We start from the raw sequence: 23,913 nt of genomic DNA on the forward strand, positions 1-23,913 counted from the left end.
CGTCACACGACATTATTATACCTTGGTAACAGTCGCGTTTGAGGTTTCTTTGAGATTCGTAAAATGTGCACAAGTGGTAAATTCATTTCCCAACGCTCTCATGCAGCACAGCAAAAGAGGATGCAGACGATAAATGTTTACAACGTTCCGTAGTGAAGCAGGTGAAGCCAGACGAAGGAATCAATACACGATACTGTCTAGTGACTATGAAGCGGGCGAAACAGCCTCAAATTGGCTTACAAAAGCTTCCTAAACTTCAGTGAATTCATGTCGCGCGAGGATTTGGCTAAAATCACTCCTTGAATAATAAAAACCCCTTCTTATTGCAATTACAAAATGTAAGACTGGCGTTTGTGTAAATTTCACCTCAAAATATTCTGAATTTTAAGAGCACAAAGTTTACAATTTAATCGTTTTGTTTGCCTGGCCCCCTTACTGCTAAACTACTGCGTTTGTCAAGGTTAAATTTTGATTGAGTAAATGTAGTCAGTTTTTGCATAACATCTCCAGAAGTATTTTTTCTGTTGTTATCCTCACAGAAAAGTTTAAATTTGTAGAGTTAACGAAATAACCGAGTAATCCGGTAGTGTTGCAGAGCTAGAGGACATTGAAAATATCGCACGGTAGACAAGCACTGTAGGTTCTGTGACTTTCGTAGGCTAAGTTGAGATGGTTTCCTATCCAGACAGATAGCAAATGTCCTGAATAAATCTGTTTCTCTCGACTTCCGTACATTTGTGTAGCAAGTTTTAAGCAGTTACTGTTTACAGCCCGAATAATGATTTCGGAGAAGAGAAAAAAGGCGACAACAGTCAGAAGTAACACGTGTTTACTGGGAACGAAGTAGCTCGTTATCTTATTCATCTTCTAGGTTCCCTTCATCACAGCAAGATAATGGCTTATAATGGCCCTATTTTACACCATTACCAGTTATGAACGAACCCTCTTTACTGTCTATTCCGCCACATTTGAGTACAAATGGGAACAAAATTGTCGTTAACACACTGCAGAAACTTTCGAGGGCAGTGGGTTAACACACTGTAGTCACAAACTGGAGTAACAGAGGGCAGGTCGCCATCCAACCATCCAGGTTTACGTTTTTCTAAATCGCATCAGGAAATTTTTCGAATGACGGGTTTCAACATAACACGACCGTTTTCCGCGCCCATCTTCCACCAAGCGGAGGTTGAGCCTTTTATATAACTATCAAAGTTATACCAGAACTACTGACTTTTCGGAATAACTATCGAACCTCGTAACGCTTCGCAGTTGCTAAACATGTATGGGATGGGATGTACGTCCTAATCTCCATCTCCCGCATACTTTGTCCATTTTCTTGCAACCCCGCCAACCTTCTCCTCTATCCACCTCCTCTTTCCCTCTCTCTCTGACCTTGAGCCCTGTTTATGGTACTGCAATCCTTGATTGAGAATTACAATCACTTAAAATGAATGGGTAAATCGGTTGTGGTCAGCTGTATACAGGTTATGAGCTGCTTTATTTGTGAGGACAGTTGCTTCATTTAAAGCAATTCGTATATTTTTAATTTACAGACGGGTAGGCTTTTATTGTTTCGGACGAGTCAGATTACATAGTACTGCAGTACTCTAGTCATTAGCCGGTAAGCCACAAACACAACTTTCATATATATATATATATATATATATATATATATATATATATATATAAGTAAAAAGAATATGTGTGAGAGAAACAATTCAATAGGTCGGCACAAAAACGTCATGAGTCACAGGAGTAAAATTTTACAGAAGAAGGTAAAAGCTTCCTACAGCATAAACCATTTGTTTATTTATTGTTATTTTGATGTCATTGGTTATTGATAATTCAAGGACTGTGTAGAATCGTGTATTTATAGTCAGACATTACAGTAAATTAAAAAATTCCTAACTGATGACCCTTTCTGCAATGAAATACTGTGTGTTACAATAAACGAAAGCAATACTTGCAAAATTCAGTAAATATGGTACACTATGAAATCAAATTCGCATATTTTTCATTTAGAGACTGGTAGGCTTACATTGTTTCGGACGAGTCAGATAATATAGTACTAGCAGCTGTGTGCGTTAGCTGTGTTTCTTTTAACCGGGATCAAATAGATCACGATAAAACAAGTTAATCTTTTTGATCATCACTTTCATTGTTCGTTACCCCATCTGTTGGCCATTCTTGCACTTGATCACAAAGTTCCCTAATATTCAAGTGGACAGTATCTTTTCACTGTTAGTATATTTGTAATTTTTCACTTTGATAGGCAACCGTTTTTCAGAAAATGCTAACTCAGTGGGAAGGACAGGAACCTTATTAAAGCCGTGAATGAGCTAGAATTTCTCTGTACCGACACTATCACTGTTTTCACTTGCCCAGGATAATAAGCATCATACTCAGTACTCATCAACTTAGAAGGAGGAAAGGAAATGTTATGTTCCTTGGGAATTTCTGCATTACTTGATTTAGGGAGGAAAGACTGCTTAAAACAGGCAGCTCACAATTTTTAAACGCTAATATGACAACATCTCAACAGTTTCCACTGAGATTTTACTTGATTTTTTGATCATTATGGCATACTCTTCAGATATATATGTACTTGTCACAACGTCTCACCACCTTTTTTATAGTTCCAAAATTTTAATCGTTTAGGAAGAAAGTACTCCCACATATAGGGAAGTGATATTCCATCTTCGTATTGCTCTCGACTGATACAAGAGTTACACAAAAGCGAATATTGTGTGATTCTTCTTACGACCCGCACACACGGCAGAGAACAGGTGAAACTCATTCGCATCTGTTGGTTTATGTTTCTGGATATACTCGTATGGAAGTTAGCAAACATCATTTCCACCTTCTCTGGTTTACCCTTCATGATACACATAAAGGGTGACTGATCGATAGTTGTTTCAAATAAAAGGTCTCCCGAACAGGAATGTTTGGTAACTGTGAACGTTATATGCAGTCAAATGTCGTCCCACGGACTTATCTGCGGTCAGCAACTTCACCAGTTTTACTGCAAAAGATTTTGGATCATCTGCGGTGAATCATTAGTTCTGCAACTGCACTTCGCTTTATAGATTCAGTGAGGTATCTTAGCTGACAGTTTCTTACATGCGCTAGAAATATCAACCTGTCTGCGCCCAAATCTGAGGATGAAATTTTTCTTGAAATATTTTAAGTAAAATTTTCATCCCCTACCTCACACACTAAGGGTTGGAATTTCACACAATCCCTTCTTAAACGATGCCTACAGTATAAGATCAACTATCTAAGCAAGTGTCAACTTTTTATCCTTAGCTGTTTTGGGCTGGACGATGATCAGTTATTCAGTGAGGACATTTTTTTATATGTACAGAGATATAAAATTCCCAAAAACATTTAAATTTACGTTATACGCAAAATGAAATACCCAATAATTGTTTTATGCGTTGTTAACATATACAGTAATGAAAAGTAATTAAGGAACAAGTGGAATTGTCAGATCAGTAACCGAAAACGTCAGCTGCTACTTCAGAACCACAGTTACATATCAAGCTACATAGCCATTAACATCGTCGTGAGCACCACGTTATCCTTCCTGCGACAGCGTCTTAAGAACGTTCTAGTTCGGTGCCAACACTCCTGCAACTTGACACATCAGCAATAACGTAAGCTGATAACAAACCTGGTAAAGGTCGCTGTGTGGGGGCGGTACTGACGGAGCGCTTCTCTTGTGTTGCAGGAGCGGCGCCGCCATGAGGACCGCCGTGGCCGTTCTGCTGCTGGCAGCCGCCTGTGCAGGTAAGGGAGAGCCGCGACTCTGTCTCACTCTTCTTCTGCCTCGCCAGACTTACTTTCTCAGCAACTATAATATTGTTTTCGCTTCATTCGAGGGTATTCTTCACCACAGAATAAGCTGCTTTCAACTCTTTACAGCTAGCAATGACACTTATTAATGATGTATCTCGCACTTTGGAAAGATAAAATGTGTGAGGCATGTCAAGCAAGCATTTGCTAAGGTTGTACTGCAACATAAACTACAGCTGCTACTGTACTTTGTCTTCGTTTTAGTCTGGCGCAAGTCGTTAAAACACGTCACGAAATAGCAGACACTCGTAAATACTCTACTCCTTGACTGTATTAATGACCTATACCAGCGTGACAAAGCCATTCGCAACTTGACTTTTACAACGCGTCGCCGGTTTAGAATATCTACAATATTAAACCTGAAAATTCACGATCTCTACTTTTCTTTGCGTATATTCATTCAGTATTCAGAATAAAGCAAAATTCATATCAGAGATAAACGTGTAAAAATCGCACGTTAAAATTTACTCGCAACCTCGATAACCACCTTATATCTCTGCTCCTGCATCAACCATGCATAAACAGCAATAACGTAAGCATTACTCCTTTTACCACGGTAGAAAGCTTTAGCAAATCTCAGTTAAGTGTTAGTTACAGTTAGGAAATATCATCATTATATTTACCGCAAGTAGAAATTGCAAAGATAAATTTTAATCACGGGTCAGAGATACTGTTCACCTGAGATTGGTCATTTCCATGGAGGTCCACGTCAGTTTCAGCTATAGATACAATAAATTATATACTTTATTTTTTCCCTAATCATAACTTTCTTTCGTATAAATAATCTCCGTCGTTAAAGATTAAAGCTTAACTAGCGTCTGCGTTTATTCTCCACAGAATTAACATCTGATCTGAGTGTAGCATATCAAAATACGAGATACACATTTATCTTCGTTTCCTTTCTTTCTTCTCTCTTTGACCTCTAGCATTGGAAAAAAATCTTTCAGAAATCTTTTCGGTTTTATTGGCTTTCTCTGGAAAAACATAAGTGCATTCTCCGACTACTGAATAGCTACGTGAAGATTTAGTTTTCTTCTAGTACCTCAACGACAATTTGTTTTATTTTTCAAATACAATGTCAGGTACACTTCGCTGACATGGAGCTATAGTGTAATAAGACCTAATTAAGCCTTTCCCACAACAAAAATAGTTAATTCCACTGCCGCTTTTTACCCAACAAGTCATTTTGCTTGTACAATTGTTCCACGTCGGGTGCTGGGGCTAACTAATGCTACATTCCACGACTTGCTAAAGTAGTGGATGGATACTCGACTCACCTGTCGTAAGTGACCAGTGACACAGAGCGCTGTGGTGATTATTTGTTCCTTAAGACCACCATGGAAGATTGGGGTTCCATCAAATAAACTCGATACGTTTGTGCCAAATATCTCTAACAACTCTCGAATTCCGGCAGTGATGACGTAGCGCCTGCTGAAACAAAACAAAAAAATACAACTCTTTAGCAGCACACACATACTCAAGGCAGTCCTATACTGTTTTATACAGCACAAAATAAGAATTATTCTCCCTCGAAATAATTCTGCGCATGAACACTATGCTAAGCCAGAACCAATCGGAACTTTCTCCTTATTGGACTACGAATTTTTGGACCGGAGTGGTCCAAACCACCTAATGCATTTCTGAAGAAGAGAAATTTGTTAACGTCGAGTATATATTTAAGAGTCAGGAAATCGTTTTTGAAAGTATTTGTATGGAGTGTAGCCATGGATGGAAGTTAAACATGGACGATAAATAGTTTGGACAAGAAGAGAATAGAAGCTTCTGAAATGTGGTGCTACAGAAGAATGCTGAAGATTAGATCGGTAGATCACATAACTAATGAGGAGGTATTGAATAAAATTGGGGAGAAGAGGAGTTTGGGACACAACTTGAGAAAAGAAGGGACCGGTTAGTAGGACATGATCTGAGGCATCAACGGATCACAAATTTAGCATTGGAGGGCAAAAATCGTAGAGGGAGACCAAGAGATGAATACACTAAGCACATTCAGAGTACTGGGAGATGAAGAAGCTTGCACAGGATAGGTTAGCATGGAGAGCTGCATCAAACCTGTCTCAGGACTGAAGACCACAACAACAACAACCACCTTATGAGCTGCAGTCGCATTGTTATCAGGCAATGATCGGTTTACGATTATTTGAGAGTTTACCTACTCAACAAACTACTAAAACAGTCCACTTCAGCTAACCATAGTTCCGAATCCCCTTTCAATTCCTGATAGTAAATAAACTCAAGGGATTTACAATAACTTGCTTACGAAACTTTTTTGTCAACCCACCGGATGACCTTCCAATACTAATCTGAAGCCTAATTTTCCAGCCTCGGTCCGGCAACAAGACTATTCACAGAACAAAATCGCACTTCCACGGTCAGTTAACGGCACTATGCCTTAATATGACCTAAACCCATACCAAACGCTCCGGAACCAATGAAACTGAGAAACGAGCAGCAATACTGCTACTTGCTAGCAGTCAGCCACGCGGGATAAGCCGAGCGGTCTAAGGCGATACAGTCCAGGACTGTGCGGCGGGTCCCGGCGGAGATTCGAGTCCTCCCTCGGGCATGGGTGTGTGTGTTTGTCCTTAGGATAATTTAGGTTAAGTAGTGTGTAAGCTTAGAGACTGACGACCTTAGCAATTAAGTCCCATAAGATTTCACACACATTTGAACATTTTTAACTAGCAGTCAAATCATTTAGGAAAATAGTCATCGGCGTTTCTTTCGGCGGCCTGACACGGAACCAGCGTGACTTGATAACCCCGGCACCAATAGCTCGCACCATCTTTTCTCCTCCACCCATCTACAATAGCGTTTGTCGACAATTTACATCAAGAACTCACTAAAGAAGAACTACATGAATCATCCTACTGCTGTCTGATGTATAAAGTTAGACGATAGCTGCTTACATTCACTCGTGATAAATGCCATGAAAATTTTGGCACGCTAATCTACCCATGCGACAATGAGGATGAGTAACGCAATGTGGGAGAACACTGGTGGTCAACCACAATCGTACGTCAATCAAATTAATGGCAAAACTATGTGCGCAAAGTACCGGTGGAAGCACACGAAAAACTGTTTTTGTGTGAAGAACGTTCACTTACAGAACTGAAGTCTCAACGGTGAGTTCAAAGAAATACTATGGCCCGTAGAGAAATTGACGATAAAGAGAGTATTTCCCTCCTATTTGTAAAAAAGATTACGTCACTAGAGCGCAAAGAAGCCACGGAGTTGACACAGTGCTTAATCCTGCAAAAAAGGTGAGTGGGTATTTGAATACTGCCAAAGGACATACTCCCGCTGCATGCCACAGCAAAACCATAGCGCATGCTTCACTACTAAAACTAGGATTAACAGCTGAATTAAAGCACACAAGAGTCGGGATGTGGAAAGTTTAACAATATTACTATACAGGAAATAAAAGGCAAAATTAAAATTCCCCTATGTTCTCGGTTAGAAGCAGTGTTGGACAATGTGTAGTTAAGGGCAGTGACGGGCGTCGTCTGCTTCCAGGACCACCGGAGGCAGGTTTCGATTTACTGTAGTTTCCACTGTTCGACAGTGTGAGTTTGCATTATCACCACAATGTAGCATACGTTTTGTAATGTGAGATAAAGTGAATACTATTAATGACATGTAAAAAATGCAATATGAGAGGTAACTACCATGCTGCGCTCAGTATTTCAAATTGTCTCAGTCCCATTGCTTTTTTTTTTTAAATTATTATTAGATGTCCATACGCGTCTCCATTGTACATCATTTTCAAAGTCTAGATGGAAACTATATGCATAGTATCATTAGTGAACAAATGATTAAAGTGAATCAACGTCAGAGATGAAAAATATGTCGAGAAATGTTTCCACATATGAAATCCCTTCTACGAAAAACACTGCGTATACTGAACTATGGGTATTTAGTACCCAGTAATCTGCTTTAAGCAACAGCCGCGGACTAATTGAGATACTGAATGTAGTCTTAAGCGAAGTCGGCTACAAGGGAGCACTAGGATAGCAGTATGTCTACCATTGACATATTGTGGTTTTAGAGACTTATATAACACGTTATACAAAGATTAAAAATGAAATAAGATTAAAACTAGTGCATTGCATTAACATTTATGGTAGTTCATTAATGTATCCTCCGCTTACGTTCCTTTGGAAACGGCCTTGCCGCAGTGGATACACCGGTTCCCGTGAGATCACCGAAGTTAAGCGCTGTTGGGCATGGCCGGCCAACTGCTGAGGGTACGTTCCGTGCAACAATTACACTCTTAGCGCTGCTCTACGACACACCTTTGAGCGTAATGGTTGTACGAATATTGTCCTACTGTTTATGCAAGGAGAAATGTTCTAACGTATTTAAAAAGGGTCGGTTAGGTGAATGATTCGCGGTTCGTGTTTACAGTAAGGCAGCACGTCGACACTCGCTCGAATACTTTGTTTGTCACATTTAAATCCGTGTTCATGCATCATTAACAAGTTGCTGAAGCTTTAGGTGTATTCAGGAAAATACACTTGTTTGGGAACTGGGATTAACAGTTAGCTGACAAATTAATTCAGTTTATAGAAGTATTTGATGAGGCTACCAAGGCTACTGAATCTGACAGTGGTCCGACGCAGCAGTGCTTTGTGCCACGGGTGTACCAGCTACAGGGAAAACGTGCCGACATTGAGGCGAACAGCGCGCTAAGCTAAACAAATTAAAATTAAATTTTTGTTGAAACCTTTTAATCACCAAGAAGTGGATAAGACATCATATTTAAAAAGACAGTGTTGGTCAATATTGGCATGCATTTACAGGAAATATCGCTGCTGAAAGCTCGCACTCAGAATCTATTAAGCGAAATAATGGAAATAACGCCAGTGAATTTCGTTGCATTATTTCCAGTACCACAGGCGCGTCTTCCGAAGCAGCTGTCGATAGCTGAGAGAGGGGAAGTTTATGCCGCAGACTTTCTACGTAAATACAGTGTTATGCAGGCCATCTCAGTAAATATTCTAATGACGTCCCCAAGGGTTGAACGTATAGTAGTGAAAAGATGTAAATTCCTGAGAAAAATGCAGCAAATATGTCAGCAGCTACGCGATGTAACATATTTATCCTCCGCGTGGAAATGCTGTACTACTCATAGAATGTCATGCAGAGGACGAATCCTCAGCATTGACACCTTCACAACGTGCAAAGAGTGTCTTTCCTTTTTCCATCGTGGACAGAGAAGGACAAAATTACCGATGAAGTGTACATGTATCTGTTGACGGGAAATACAGATAAGGGACGGTCACTTTTGGAGTAGTGGAAGTCAAAAGCAGTCCCCCACATTCTCGCGTGGCACGAGAAGTTCTGTGTACACCCGTCTTTCATGACTCTAGCGACAGGGTATTTAGTAGCACCGCGCTTGTTATTCCCGATAAACGTTGATTTAACAGTTGAAAACAATGGAGAAGATTTAGGGAATCATCTTGTTCCTGATGTTGCACTTGGTAAGGCTTGATGGTAGGGTTTGAGTATGGAACAGCCCCACGAAGCAATAGCCCGTAGATGTCAACAAGGTACTGTGAAAGCTGATGGTGGCTCCATAATGCTGTGAGCTGTCTGCACAAGGAATGGACTGGATCCTTTGTTGAACCGACCATTGGTTGGAAATTGTTATGTTCAGCTACATAGAGATCATTTACTGCCATTCATGAACTTCATATTCCCAAACAACGATGGAATTGTTATGGATGACTATGCGCCATGCCACCACGCCACAATTGTTCGCGATTGGTCTGAAGAACATTCTGGACAATTCGAGCGAATGATTTGGCCACCCAGATCGCCTGATACGAGTCCTTAATCGAGGAGTCGGTTCGTGCATAAAATGGTGCCCCGACTACGCTTTCGCAGTTATTGAGGCCTATAGAAGCAGCATGGTTCAGTATTTCTGCGAGGGACTTCCAACTACTTGTTGACTACATGATACACCGGGTTGGCATTACAATGGACAAAAAAGGAGATCAGACACGATATTAGGAGGCACGCCATGACCTTTGTTACCCCAGTGTTCATGTGTATATGTACATAAAGTAAACGATCTATTGATACGCAATCAGCATGGCTTCAGAAAACATCGCTCTTGTGCAACGCAGCTAGCTCTATATTCGCACGAAGTAATGGCCGCTATCGACAGGGGATCTCAAGTTGATTGCGTATTTCTAGATTTCCGGAAAGCTTTTGACACCGTTCCTCACAAGCGACTTCTAATCAAGCTGCGGAGCTATGGGGTATCATCTCAGTTGTGCGACTGGATTCGTGATTTCCTGTCAGGAAGGTCGCAGTTCGTAGTAATAGACGGCAAATCATCGAGTAAAACTGAAGTGATATCAGGTGTTCCCCAGGGAAGCGTCCTGGGACCTCTACTGTTCCTGATCTATATAAATGACCTGGGTGACAATCTGAGCAGTTCTCTTAGACTGTTCGCAGATGATGCTGTAATTTACCGTCTAGTAAGGTCATCCGAAGACCAGTATCAGCTGCAAAGCGATTTAGAAAAGATTGCTGTATGGTGCGTCAGGTGGCAGTTGACGCTAAATAACGAAAAGTGTGAGATGATCCACATGAGTTCCAAAAGAAATCCGTTGGAATTCGATTACTCGATAAATAGTACAATTCTCAAGGCTGTCAATTCAACTAAGTACCTGGGTGTTAAAATTACGAACAACTTCAGTTGGAAGGACCACATAGATAATATTGTCGGGAAGGCGAGCCAAAGGTTGCGTTTCATTGGCAGGACACTTAGAAGATGCAACAAGTCCACTAAAGAGACAGCTTACACTACACTCGTTCGTCCTCTGTTAGAATATTGCTGCGCGGTGTGGGATCCTTACCAGGTGGGACTGACGGAGGACATCGAGAGGGTGCAAAGAAGGGCAGCTCGTTTTGTATTATCGCGTTATAGGGGAGAGAGTGTGGCAGATATGATACACGAGTTGGGATGGAAGTCATTACAGCATAGACGTTTTTCGTCGCGGCGAGACCTTTTTACGAAATTTCAGTCACCAACTTTTTCTTCCGAATGCGAAAATATTTTGTTGAGCCCAACCTACATAGGTAGGAATGATCATCAAAATAAAATAAGAGAAATCAGAGCTCGAACAGAAAGGTTTAGGTGTTCGTTTTTCCCGCTCGCTGTTCGGGAGTGGAATAGTAGAGAGATAGTATGATAGTGGTTCGATGAACCCTCTGCCAAGCACTTAAATGTGAATTGCAGAGTAGTCATGTAGATGTAGATGTGTAGATGTAAAGTAAATGGTGAGAAACGAAGTAGTTTATTATATGGGGGGGGGGGGCGACGGAAAGTGAGGGAGGGCAGGGATGGGTATGGAGGGGATTTGGGGGAAGGGGTAGAAAAGTAAACTGAAAAAATGTATTACAAGTAAGACAAAATTATTCCTGATGTAAAGAACATGGCACCTTAATCTGCAGTGACAACAAGTGAGCCACACGGATAAATCGACAGTGTCAGTATGCACTGGCACTAGAAAACCATCGAATTTGGATTCACCGACAATGAAATTTTATCAGAAAATACGTTCTGGCCCTTAACAGTTAAACTCTTCTGCGGTACAAGCTCAAGGACACACGTCGGGATGTCTTCGCAAACTCTGGCAACGGTCGGATGACGCCACCGACCAAGGTAGAGCAGAGATAAGAAGTGCGTTTTTGTGCACCCACAGTACCCAGCGAACCTCAACGGCATTAATTCGTTTCTTTGAATGGTCTTCGGCTTGCAAATCATCAAACAATATGACTATAGTTGTCAGGAGGAGTGTTTGCTGGTGATACTTTTGAAAAGTGTTATTGCCCGTGGAGAGCGTGATGCATAAACTTTCATCTTGACAGTGCAGTTGCAGCATAACTGGAAAGTAAATAATATAAAGGAGGAAGGAAAGAAGGAACGGAGGAAGATAGGAGTTTTGCTTCCCGTCTAGGGCATGAAATCGGATTACTATAGAATGTGGAATGAAATCGGCAGTGTCCGGTTCAGAGGCACCATTTCGGTACATGCCTGGAACGATTTAGGGAAATCACGGAAAATCTGGCCGGAAGAAAGAGGATTTGAACCGTTGTCCTCTGTGCAAAATAAACAGTAAATAAATTTAAAGGTAACAAACTAATAATTATTAAGAGTAAAAATTTGGCTTTTCATTTAGCATGGAATTATTGACTAACTTTGCAACAATTTTTATATTCCCGTCCGGAAATCAAGGTACGTCGTGGTGCATTGTTAAAACTCCGGACTTAAACTTGCGAGTACGTTTGTTCAGATCTCCGGCCGGGCATCCGGATTTGGAAGTTTCGTGCTTACCTAAATCGCTTTCAGCAAATTCCAAAATATATGACTGTGTGGATACGTTCCCGAAGGCAAAAAATTAAAAAATGAAGAACTACGTCCTTTGAAAAGGACACGGCGAACTTTCATTCCCACTCTAGATTTCTCTCCCTCTCTGATGACCTTTTTGTCCATCGGACGCAAAACACTAATACCCTCTTTCCAGATTACGTCACAAATCGACCCTTATCAGGTTACTCATAAACAGTTTAGCGGTTTCGGCCACTGAAACACGTTTATGTCCGGGGATTAACAAACAACGACCTTGCAGTCTCCAAGGATGTCTCCAGCATTAGACGGCGATACGTTAGGCACAGCCACATGCCATACACCACTGTCAGATGCCACCATTAACATAAATAACATCCGAGAAAGCATGCATTGTATGATCATAATAAATTACTTCCAATTTCACCATCAACAGCTCGTTTCATTTTTCATCTACACTACTGGCCATTAAAATTGCTACAGAAGTGAAATTTAACCGACAGGAAGAAGATGCAGTGATATGCAAATGATAAACTTTTCAAAGCATTTACACAAGGTTGGCGGCGGTGTCGACACTTACAACGTGCTGACATGAGGAAAGTTTCCAACCGATTTCTCATACACAAACAGCAGTTGACCGGCGTTTCCTGGTGAAAAATTGCTGTGATGCCTCGTGTAAGGAGGAGAAATGCGTACCATCACGTTTCCGACTTTCATAAAGGTCGGATTGTAGCCTATCACGATTGCGGTTTATCGTATCGCGGACATTGCTGCTCACGTTGGTCAGCTCGGAGACCATGTCTGCGGTTACCCTTGACGCTACATCACAGACAGAAGGGCCTGCGATGGTGTACTCAACGACGAACCTGGGTGAACGAATGGCAGAACGTCATTTTTCGGATGAATCCAGGTTCTGTTTACAGCATAATGATGGTCACATCCGTGTTTGGCGACATAGCGGTGAACGCACATTGGAAGCGCGTATTCGACATCGCCATAATGGCGTATCACCCGGCGTGATGGCATGGGGTGCCATTGGTTACACGTCTCGGTCATCTCTTGTTAGCATTGACGGCACTTTGAACAGTGGACGTTACATTTCAGATGTGTTACGACCTGTGGCTCTACCCTTCATTCGATCCCTGCGAAACCCAACATTTCAGCAGGATAATGCACTACCGCATGTTGCAGGTCCTGTAAGGGCCTTTCTGGATACAGAAAATGTTTGACTGCTGCCATGGCCAGCACATTCTCCAGATCTCTCACCAATTGAAAACGTCTGGTGAATGGTGGCCGAGCAACTGGCTTGTCACAATACGCCAGTCACTACTCTTGATGAACTGTGGTATCATGTTGAAGCTGCATGGACAGCTGTACCTGTACACGCCATCCAAGCTCTGTTTGACTCAATGCCCAGGCGTATCAAGGCCGTTATTACGGCCAGAGGTGGTTGTCCTGGGTACTGACTTCTCAGGATCAATGCACCCAAATTGCGTGAAAATGTAATCACATGTAAGTTCTAGTATAATATATTTGTCCAATGAATACCCGCTTATGATCTGCATTTCTTCTAGGTGCAGCAAATTTAATGGCCAGTAGTGTATTACACAGTGTATTACACAGTTCGTGAGCTAGTGATGAAGATTGTGCGGTGTGCATATTATAGTACATCGACTACTGATTTGATCCTAACAAGCCATACTATTAGTAGAACAAGTCATAACATTGGTACATTAAGGAATCATTTTCGTAGGTGTCGTGTGAGTGACTGAGCAGCTCTCAGAGTAACAACAAACTGAATGCAATCTCCTGCATCCACTTTACCATTTTAATAGCTACCGACAGTAGAATGTGATGCAGTCCTTGAGCCAACAAGATATAAAAAGAAAATAACGGTTTTGACATGACCTATTATTCTTAGTTATGAAATCACTAGACATCACTGACACACTTATTTTGTAGGGTATATTGGGGACACGGGGATAGCTCACACATCTCATCAAGTTTATCCACATTAACTACACGAACAAAAGAAAAGGTATAGATAATAGTAGAATGCCTTTCATTTAAAATAAAAACAATGACAATAGGTAATCAAAGGAGTAGTGTGTCCCTAGTGCCATTTGTAAGAAATATCTATACTCTGTAGCAGCATTAAACGAATATTACGCAACTCTGAAAACGAGAGATAAACGGAAACTCGATACTGCTCGTTAAGTTAGAATCCTGGAGATGCTATCCGGCAGTGTAAAAGCAGCATCAACAACGATTTATCTACGGTTCAAGAATGTAGACATCCGAAATTAGCACAATAGCCTCCTTGTTGAACGATGCATTTGTATCAATGATCATTTGTGATTGGATGAAGTATGAAAAAAATGTCACATTCCCAGTAACGTGGGTATGATAGAGCGTGCGATAAGAACAAAATTATAACTGACAAGACTATCATCGACCATGAATAGATTGTTCTACACCAAGAACTATCAAACGACATAACAGACGAAATGAAAATTTTAAAAGATGGTGATAGGTCCTTCGTTATAATTTCTCTGTTCGAGAGAAGAAACTCTGAAGCAAATAAATATGTGTCTCAATATCACTTGTCAGACACGAAGATGAGTAACGGCATTTAAATTATTGAAAAAAGACTGTTTGTGTTCATTTTTTCATGACCCTCACGTACAAGCTCCAAAATTTCAATTGACGAGACCGCTAGAAAACATTTGTCGCCCTTCGGCCATCTGACGGTCTCACACGCTCAGAATAATATGCGCTGTACTGTGCTGAATGGATCAAGAGAAAACAAAAGATCCAATCGAACAATATTTTTCCTCAAACCATTAATTACATTTTCTTAATTACTCTGATTATTTTAAGCCAATTAAACCTTTTTACAGAAACATATCTTATGATATTCAGTTTGGTACCACATTTATCTATTTCACACTCTTCGTTAGGGTACGCAAACTCGGACAGAAATCCGTTGTGTAAATTACAGGAAGTCTTGCTTTAGCTCCGCTCAGAGCTAAGACCAAAGGTGGAAAAGGGTAGATTAAAGAATAAACTTCAAAGAAGTTAGAGTGTCAGCGAGTAATAGAAGCGACTGGGTCAGTACTAGACTAATCTGGTGATGCTCCGTGAACATGAATGAGAAATTCTTGGGATACGTTCTCCTCACGCTATGCTGGTAGTGTACATTTCCTCCTTCTGGTAGTGAGTTGTCGGTACTTTATGCAAAGTAGTACCGTCGAGTTTGCTCTGAGAACATTCGATGCCCGACATATTTTTTCATGTCGGAGCAAGTCCTCGTCCGTTGGAGTGAGCGGAAACATTGTCTCTCCCGAGGGTGTTACCCGCACTCCGGTGAAGGCACGGCTGCGGCTGTGTGATATATAAGGGAAGAGAATACGGCCCCAGGCGCCGCGAAGAACTGCTGTCTGTCGGCAGATCGTAGCCTCGCCCCGCACTTGTTTCTGGAGACGAACTGCAGGCTGTGGAGCACGTTTCAGCACTTGCGCGCAGCGTCTGCGGATCTGCTATTATGAGAGGCAGCGAACAGGCTGTTTGGAGAGAAAATACGGCACTCACGGGAATGCAATATTCACATACATGTTGGAAAACAAAGCAGAACACCCCACCTTTTAGGTGTTTGGCTACAGTTTATTCGCTTCTTTCTACGTATTAAAAGAAAAACAAAAAACCTCCGATACATTTTGATAGAAACTGCGCTTAATCCAATCATAACCATTGATAGTTTGTACTGACTAGCTTACATTTGTAAACTACTTTATGGTCGAATCAAGGTCATTTAGGAAGTCGTTCCTCGGTGCACATGTATGTTTCTGACAGATAAAATTGTACAGATTGTAGGGGTATAATTGCAGATATTTTCATATTTCGTACCTCAGTGTTTACACACAACAATGATTTGGTTGCATTTTCTCTGCGTCTAAAAGCTTACTGACAAACACGTCACATAATTTACTATCTGATGTTTTCCGCACGGTAGTAACTGCATCACTAAGTGGACTACGCCTGTCAGCATACACCAATCATTTCGCATCCACACACCGACACTTCATAACTTGACCTTCTGCGAAGGGGAAAATAAGTATTAATGGCTTGCTCTTACCACATGTACTTGGAGGTAGTAACCAACCTACAAGCATACGTCTTGTAGTAGTTACAAATTTTAGTCTGCAAATTTTAAAATACTGACGTAATGTGGCTCAGTACATCGTCCTCAGTCACAATTAGTAATATCTACACTTATAATCGTTGCAACCTGTGTGTATTACGGTAATTTAGTTTTATGGAATGCCGAAATGGATGTAGGGTGACATATTGAGACACTTTTTAAAATATTATGGATATTATTTTGTGACGCAATGAGATGAGCAGGAATGACATTTTTATTCAGAGAATATAATTACACTGAAGGCACCACGATTGATTACGAAATGTAAGACTGTGTGTTATCAGGGTTTGAGGTCACGACAGACGGCAATGAATTATGTGCTCTTGCTTACGTGATTCCATGCTGGCCACAGTTTGGTAAAGAGTTCTTGTGGTAAGGTACTCTATTCCTCCAAGAGCGCCGTTGACAGTTGCTGAATACTTGTTCATGCATGTTGGTGTGCTGCTGTAGGTCTGCCCAAAGAATCCCCTACATGCTCGATGGGATTTAAGTCGTTCCAAGACCTCTTCCATCAGCACTATTCGATGCGGTTATCCACTGTCATCAATTAAAATGATGTCAGAGCCGGATACTATCCTTGAAATAACGACCTGCGGAAGGAGTTGAAACGTCCCCTTAGAAAAGTTATACATAACTGTGCTTATACTGACACACAATATTTTTTTGCGCAACGCAATCTGATTTCAGTAATCCCTACAAGAGAATGGCCCTGACTAACATTAATCTATATGTTTCACAAATCACTTACCTCACAAAAATCTTCGTTACTCGAACTACTGCAATACAGCGAGCGCCACTACTGCCAGCTAACTAAAAGATTCAAACTGCGGAAGTCACTAACTACTGATAGGCATAGTTAGCAAATGAAAGATTTTAATAAAGAACAAACAATGTATTTACCTTAATAGTCATAATATATATAGCAGTTCATGACACCAATTGTTACAAATTTCAAAACTCCGCCATCTCTCTCCCCACGTCCACCACCGCTGGTGGCTCACCTCCAACTGCGCAACGCTACGCGCTGTTAGCATCCACTGCCCAACACTACAATGGCAGACAACAATGCAAACCAGCCACAGACTGCACACGACACAGCCAATGATTTTTCATACAGAGCGCTACGTGGCGTTACCAATAAGAAAACGTAAACAGCCTACTTACAGAGTTAAGTGTCAAAACAACGTTGATCGGTGTGTGTACCATGTTCAAATACTGAGCGGTCAGTTGGCTATACAACGCTACGCCTGTCCACACCAAAACACGTAGTCTTTGTTCTCGTTCTCGTGTACATACTTTTTGCCACCTGTAGCTGCATGATGGTGTCTCCAGCATTGTTATCTTTTTGGCAGTTCGGGTTTTATGGTGTTGGGAATCTTAATGAAGCATAGAGGTACAGACCTCCCAATCTTTGAACAGGGTACACTCACTAGTCAAAATTATAGTCACTACTTCTTCTGCATGTAAATCTTTGCAGGGCTATATCGGCCCTACCTCATTCTTATGGATGGCAATGCACGACCGCATCGAATAGCCCAGAAGGAGGACCTATTGGAACGAGAGGGTATTCTGTTAATGGAATGGCCTGACCGTTATGCTGACATAAGCGTGCATAAGGTGGTAAAATATGATTAGAGGTAAACGTCGCAGATACACAATGTTGCTGCTGTCGTGGTCTTCAGTTCAAAGACTGCTTTGATGCAGCTTACCATGCTACTCCATCCTGTGCAACGCTCTACATCTCCGAGTATCTTCTGCATTCTACATCCTTCTGAATCTGCTTAGTGTATTCATCTCTTGGTCTCTCCCAACGTTTCTTACCCCCACCTCCCCTCCAGTACTAAACTGGTGATCCCTTGATGTCTCAGAGCGGGATCTACCAACAGATCCCTTCTTCTATTCAAGTTATGCCACAGATTTATCGTCTCCCAAGTTCTATTTAATACCTCCTCATTAGTTATGTGATCTAGCCATCTAATCTTCAGCATTCTTCTGTAGCACCAAATTTCTAAAGCTTCTGTTCTCTTCTTGTCTACGCTGTTTACCGTCGATGTTTTACTTCCATATATGGCTACTCGCTATACGAATACTATCAGCAAAGACTTCCTGACTCTTCAGTCTATACTCGATGTTAACAAATTTTCTCTTCTCCAGAAACGGTTTCCTTCCCACCGTCAGTCTGCAATTTATATCCTTTCTACTTCGACCATCATCAGTTATTTTGCTGCCCAGTTACAAAAACTGTTCTACTATTTTAATTTCGCATTTCCTCATCTAATTCCCTCAGTATCACCTGATTTAGTTCGACTACATTCCATAACCCTCATTTTGCTTTTTGTTGATGTTCATCTTATATCCTCCTTTGAAGGCACTCTCCATTCCGTCCAACTGTTCTTCCAAGTCCTTTGCCATCCCTGACGGAATTATAGTTTCATTGGCAAACCTCTAAGTTTTTACTTCTTATCTCTGGATTTTAATTCCTACTCCAAATTTATCTTTTGTTTCCTTTATTGCTTGCTCAGTACACTTACTGAATACCATCGGGGATGAGCTGCAATCGTGTCTCACTCGCTTCTCAACCATTGCTTCCCTTCCGTGCCCCTCGACTCTTATAACTGCCATGTGGTTTCTGCACAAATTGTAAATAGCCTTTCGCTGTCTGTATTTTGCCTCTGCCATCATTAGTATTTGAAAGATGGTATTCCAGTCAACATTGTGAAAGGCTTTCTTTAAGTCTACAAATGCTACAAACGTAGGTTTACCTTTCCTTAATCAATCTTCCAAGATAAGTCGTAGGATCAGTACTGCCTCACGTATTCGTGCATTTCTATGGATCACAAACTGATCTTCTCCGTGGTGGGCTTATACCATGTTTTCCATTCGTCTGTAAAGAATTCGCGTTAGTATTTTGCATTCATGACATTAAGCCGATAGTTCCGTAATTTTAACACCTGACGGCAGCTGCTTTCTTTGGAATTAGAATTATTGTATTCTTCTTAAAGTCTGAGTGTGTTTCGCCTGTCTCATACATGTTGCTCACCAGATGGAAGAGTTTAGTCATGGATGGATCTCCCAAGGCTATCAGTAGTTGTAACGGAATGTTGCCTACTCCCGGAGTCTTGTTTCCGTTTAAGTCTTTCAGTATTCTGTCAAATTCTTCGCGCAATATCATATCTCCCAATTCATCTGCATTTACGTCCTCTTCGACTTGCATAATATTCGCTTCACGTACATGACCCTTATATAGACCCTATATATACTCCTTCCACCTTTCTGTTTCCCCTTCTTTGTTTAGGACTGGTTTTCCATCTGAGCTCTTGATATTCATACGAGTGGTTCTCTTTCCTCCGAAGGTTTTTTTTAAATTTTTTTGTCGGCGGCATCTATCATACCCCTAGTGATGTATGCTACTAGATCCTTGCATTTGTCCTCTAGCCATTCCCGTTTAGCCATTTTGCGCTTCCTGTCGATATCATTTTTGAGACGGTTGTATTCCTCCCGCCTGCTTCATTTACTGCATCAATTAAATTCAATATCTCTTGTCTTAACAGAGAATTTCTACCAACCCTCGTCGTTTTACTTTCTTACACGCTGTCATATTAAAAGTATCTGGACACCCCAGTGTAATGCAGAATTGGCCCTAGACGTTACGAGAAGCGGACAATGGTTTGTGGAATATAACATTCCTGAAATGACCTCTTCTGTCCACATTTCCGACCTGAAGCCAATGGAACACCTTTTGGACGAGTCAGAACGTCTACGTCGCTCCAGACCCTAGCGTCCATCATAACTGGCTTCGGAATAATGGGCTGCTATTCTGACACAGGCATTCGGACATCTCATTAAAAGTATCTAAAGCAGAGTTCAAGCCGCCATAAAAGATAGATGTGTATACACCTTATTAAGTTATTAATTATATTCAGGTGGTCACGACCTGTTCCAAGCCCCGTTAACTTCTTTAAGAAAGACATTGGTGGATAACGTCGCTGCAACCAACTGCAGCTATTTGTTCAGTCCAATTTTTAAACTATTATTTGTATTCACATGGTTAATCCATAGTTTCTATCAGTTATTTAGAATTATGAGTCCAATAAAACTTACTACGTTTGCCAGACGACTGACAATTATTGGCATACTCAGCACATTGCTGTTACTTTCACCTCTTGAAGACAAAAGAAAAGTGTCCGGACACCATTTAGTGGACATTAATATGGGGTTTGGCCACCTTTCCGTATGATGGCTTGAATCCTATCGGGACATTTTCAGTGAGGTATCTGAATGCCTGGAGGTTAATAGTATTCCATTTTTTCTCAAGAGCCGAAACCCAGTATAATAGTTATGTTGGACACCAAGGTCTGTAGCGAAGATGAAGTTCTAACTCGCTCTAAAGGTGTTCCTTTGGCTTCATATCGGTACTCCGGCCGAACCAGTCCACCTTAGGTGTGTTCTTTTCCACGAACCATTACCCCATATGTACTGCTTTATGATACTGTGCAATGCCATGCTGATAGAAACGATCATATTACAATTGTTCCTCTGCCGTTCGCATTTCACGATGCTGTAAAATGTTCTAATATCTTTCTGCGTTTAGTGCCATCTTAACAGGAGCCCACCCTAACCTCGGAAAATACCCCCAAACCGAAACGACATTTTCTCCGTACTTCACTGTTGGCAATCCACATGAAGACAGCTAACGTCCTCCGGCCATTTGCCAAACTAAAACATTTACTTCGGATTGCCACAGGGTACAGGTGAGTCATCACTCTAAACCACCTGTTTCCAGTCACTGTCCAGTGGCCACCGCCCAGTGGTGTCGTTCTTTGCACGACCTCAAGCATCGCTTAGCACTGAGGCAGGATTCGAACCCGCGGCCGGAGCGGTCGCTCGGCTCCAGACTGTGGTGCCTAGAACCGCATGGAGATATCAGGTCGTTGATATGCGTTCGCAGTGATGGCGCCCCATAGTGACCCACATAGGTTCCATAGGATTTACATCGGGCCAATTTGGACACCGAGACAGCAATGTGAGTTCACTATATTGTACCTCAAACTTTTGTAGCACGGTTCTGTCTCCGAGATATGGACAGTTATACACTTGGAAATGACATGGCCGTCGGGGAAAACAACAAGCATGAAGGGCTGCACGTGGGTTCGCAGCTGTCAGGGTGTCGTCGATTACTACCACAGATCCCATGCGAGCGCAGGAGAATGTCTCCCAAAGCATAATACTGCTCCCACCAGCCTGCGTCTCTGGTGCACTGCACGTTACGAGCCGCCGTTCACCTTGATAACGATGCATGTGGATACGACCATCGACCGATGTTGCAAAAATGTGATTCACCTGAAGAACAGACGGGTTTCCGTTGATCAACGGTCGAATCCCGATGGTTCTATGCCCACTTCAGTCGTAATTGACGATGTCGTTAGGCCCATACGTGAAGACGCAGCGGTGCTCTGCTGCGGAGCTCCACGTTCAAAAATGTGCCATAAACTGTTTGCTCTGAAACATTTTTGCGTGCACCAGCATTTTGCTCTTTCGGCAGAGATGCCACAGATAATGAACACCTGCGATTGTTTCTGTCGGTTTCAGTAGCTTCGAAAACCCTATCTGTTCCACCGCCATGCCCGTCTTCGACGTCAAAATCACAGTTCTTGAAGCTCTGAAACAATTCTCTGCAGGTTCTTCCTTACCTGTGCCTCACCATGAAGGCCTTCTCAGAATTTTATGAAACTATGCTGCAGAATCCTTTATGTTAAAGCAGGAAATTAAAACTTCCCGGAAGTAAAGAGAATTCAGCTCGTAATTTGACACATTCGATCGGGAATGACTTTACGGTGCAATCACAAATCGACTAATACATTGAAGGTTGTTTACAAATGCCTAAACTTGTTGTATGACACTTGACGACCTACAGCCTGCGCCACCACGTGCCGCTACTGCCATCTACTGCAAAACGGCGAAAGTAAATTAGAAGTATTTGTTTTGTAAATCAAACCGCCTTTCTTGCTGCAACTTAATTTATTTTCACCAGACGCGTTTCGCCTTTTTCTTGCTTTAACGCATATTCAGTGGGATAGTTTGTTGTGATGAGCATTTCCTCTCATCTGGTCTGGAGGTCGCACTACCACTTCAGTTCCGACACAAAAGCACAATTTTGTATACTGAACTTTCTCACACTGTTCACCATGTTTCATCTTCTTTTTTTATGGTTTATTATTATTCTTTTGCCACTCGATATAACTATTTGTTCGAATACTGTGCTTTTAACAACGTAAATATTAAACTTCCTGGAAGTTTAAAACTGTGTGCCGGGCTGAGACTCGAACACACACTTTTAATCTGCCAGGAAGTTTCATATCAACGCACACTCCGCTGTAGAGTGAAAATTTCATTCTAGAAACATAAATATTGTAACACGATCACAGCAAACCATCCCAGTGTAGATGCGTTAGAGCAAGAATATGGGGCAGGCCGAAGTGGCCGAGCGGTTCTTGGCGCCACAGTCTGGAACCGCGCGACCGCTGCGGTCGCAGGTTCGAATTCTGCCTCGGGCATGGTTGTGTGTCGTGTCCTCAGGTTAGTTAGGTTTAAGTAGTTCTAAGTTCTAGGGGAGTGATGACCTCATAAGTCCCATAGTGCTTAGGGCCATTTGAAACATTTTTTGAAGAATAAGGTGTAAAGCGCCTGGGAAAAATAAATTAAGTAGCAGCAAGAAAAGGCGGTTTTCTTTACAAAACAAATATTTCTGTGCTTTCTGCGGAGGATGGCCACGTTAACTTGCAAATTCGTGGAATTAAAACTTTTTTCCAACGGTCTCGTTTTCATGTGACAGCACATTATAGTTCGTAAAAAACGTATTAACAAAAGAAGTAGCTGTTAGTTTGCCGTCACGTAAAATAAATAAGTAAATAAAATATGTTAAAAGAATTGCTGTGCAAAAAAGCTTGTTGCTGACTCAGTAGATCCCTGTCTGTCATTAAGAGCTGTCCATAATTCTATCAGAGAACTAGCCATCACAGGATAGCTTCTTGCAACTACGGACCATGCACCCACCCGGCGATTCTCAAACAATCTCTGAGTTAGAGGACGTAGTAAATTATTCCGCTACCGAACATAAACGGACCAACTGCTAAATGCCTCTGTGCTCGTGAATCACCCTCCCCCAGTCGCGCCTGTCTGCCCCTGTCACCGCATCTCTCTATTTCCCTGTCGCACTTTCCTCTGTGTGTGTGTGTGTAGACGCTTTATGAGCGAGACTAGCGAGCAGGTGGCGTGGAAGAACGGGTACGGGCTCGGTGTGTGAACTGGTTGAGGGAAGGGCTGTCATTTCACGCTAATTATCATTCGGTCGGCGACGCCACGCAGCCATTAGCCGGCTCGTTAGCAGGGTCTTTGTGTGGGCGGGCGTAGCCGGGCCGGGGCTGGCCGCTCGCGCGCTGCCTCGCTTAATTCGCCGCCACTGTAGGAATATAGCTTT

General features: G+C 41.9%; 1 protein-coding gene across 1 annotated transcript in view; it reads left to right on the plus strand.

Moving 5' to 3' along the window:
- The window catches only part of LOC126335831 (Down syndrome cell adhesion molecule-like protein Dscam2), a 594,586-nt gene that overhangs the window by 78,070 nt on the left and 492,603 nt on the right, over nt 1-23,913 (plus strand). The window contains exon 2 of the mRNA XM_049999298.1: nt 3,731-3,789. Coding sequence (XP_049855255.1) covers nt 3,731-3,789 — 59 coding nt within the window. The remainder of the gene's footprint in view (nt 1-3,730; nt 3,790-23,913) is intronic.

The sequence above is a fragment of the Schistocerca gregaria genome, chromosome 2 (assembly GCF_023897955.1).
Source record: "Schistocerca gregaria isolate iqSchGreg1 chromosome 2, iqSchGreg1.2, whole genome shotgun sequence".
NCBI lineage: Eukaryota > Metazoa > Arthropoda > Insecta > Orthoptera > Acrididae > Schistocerca > Schistocerca gregaria.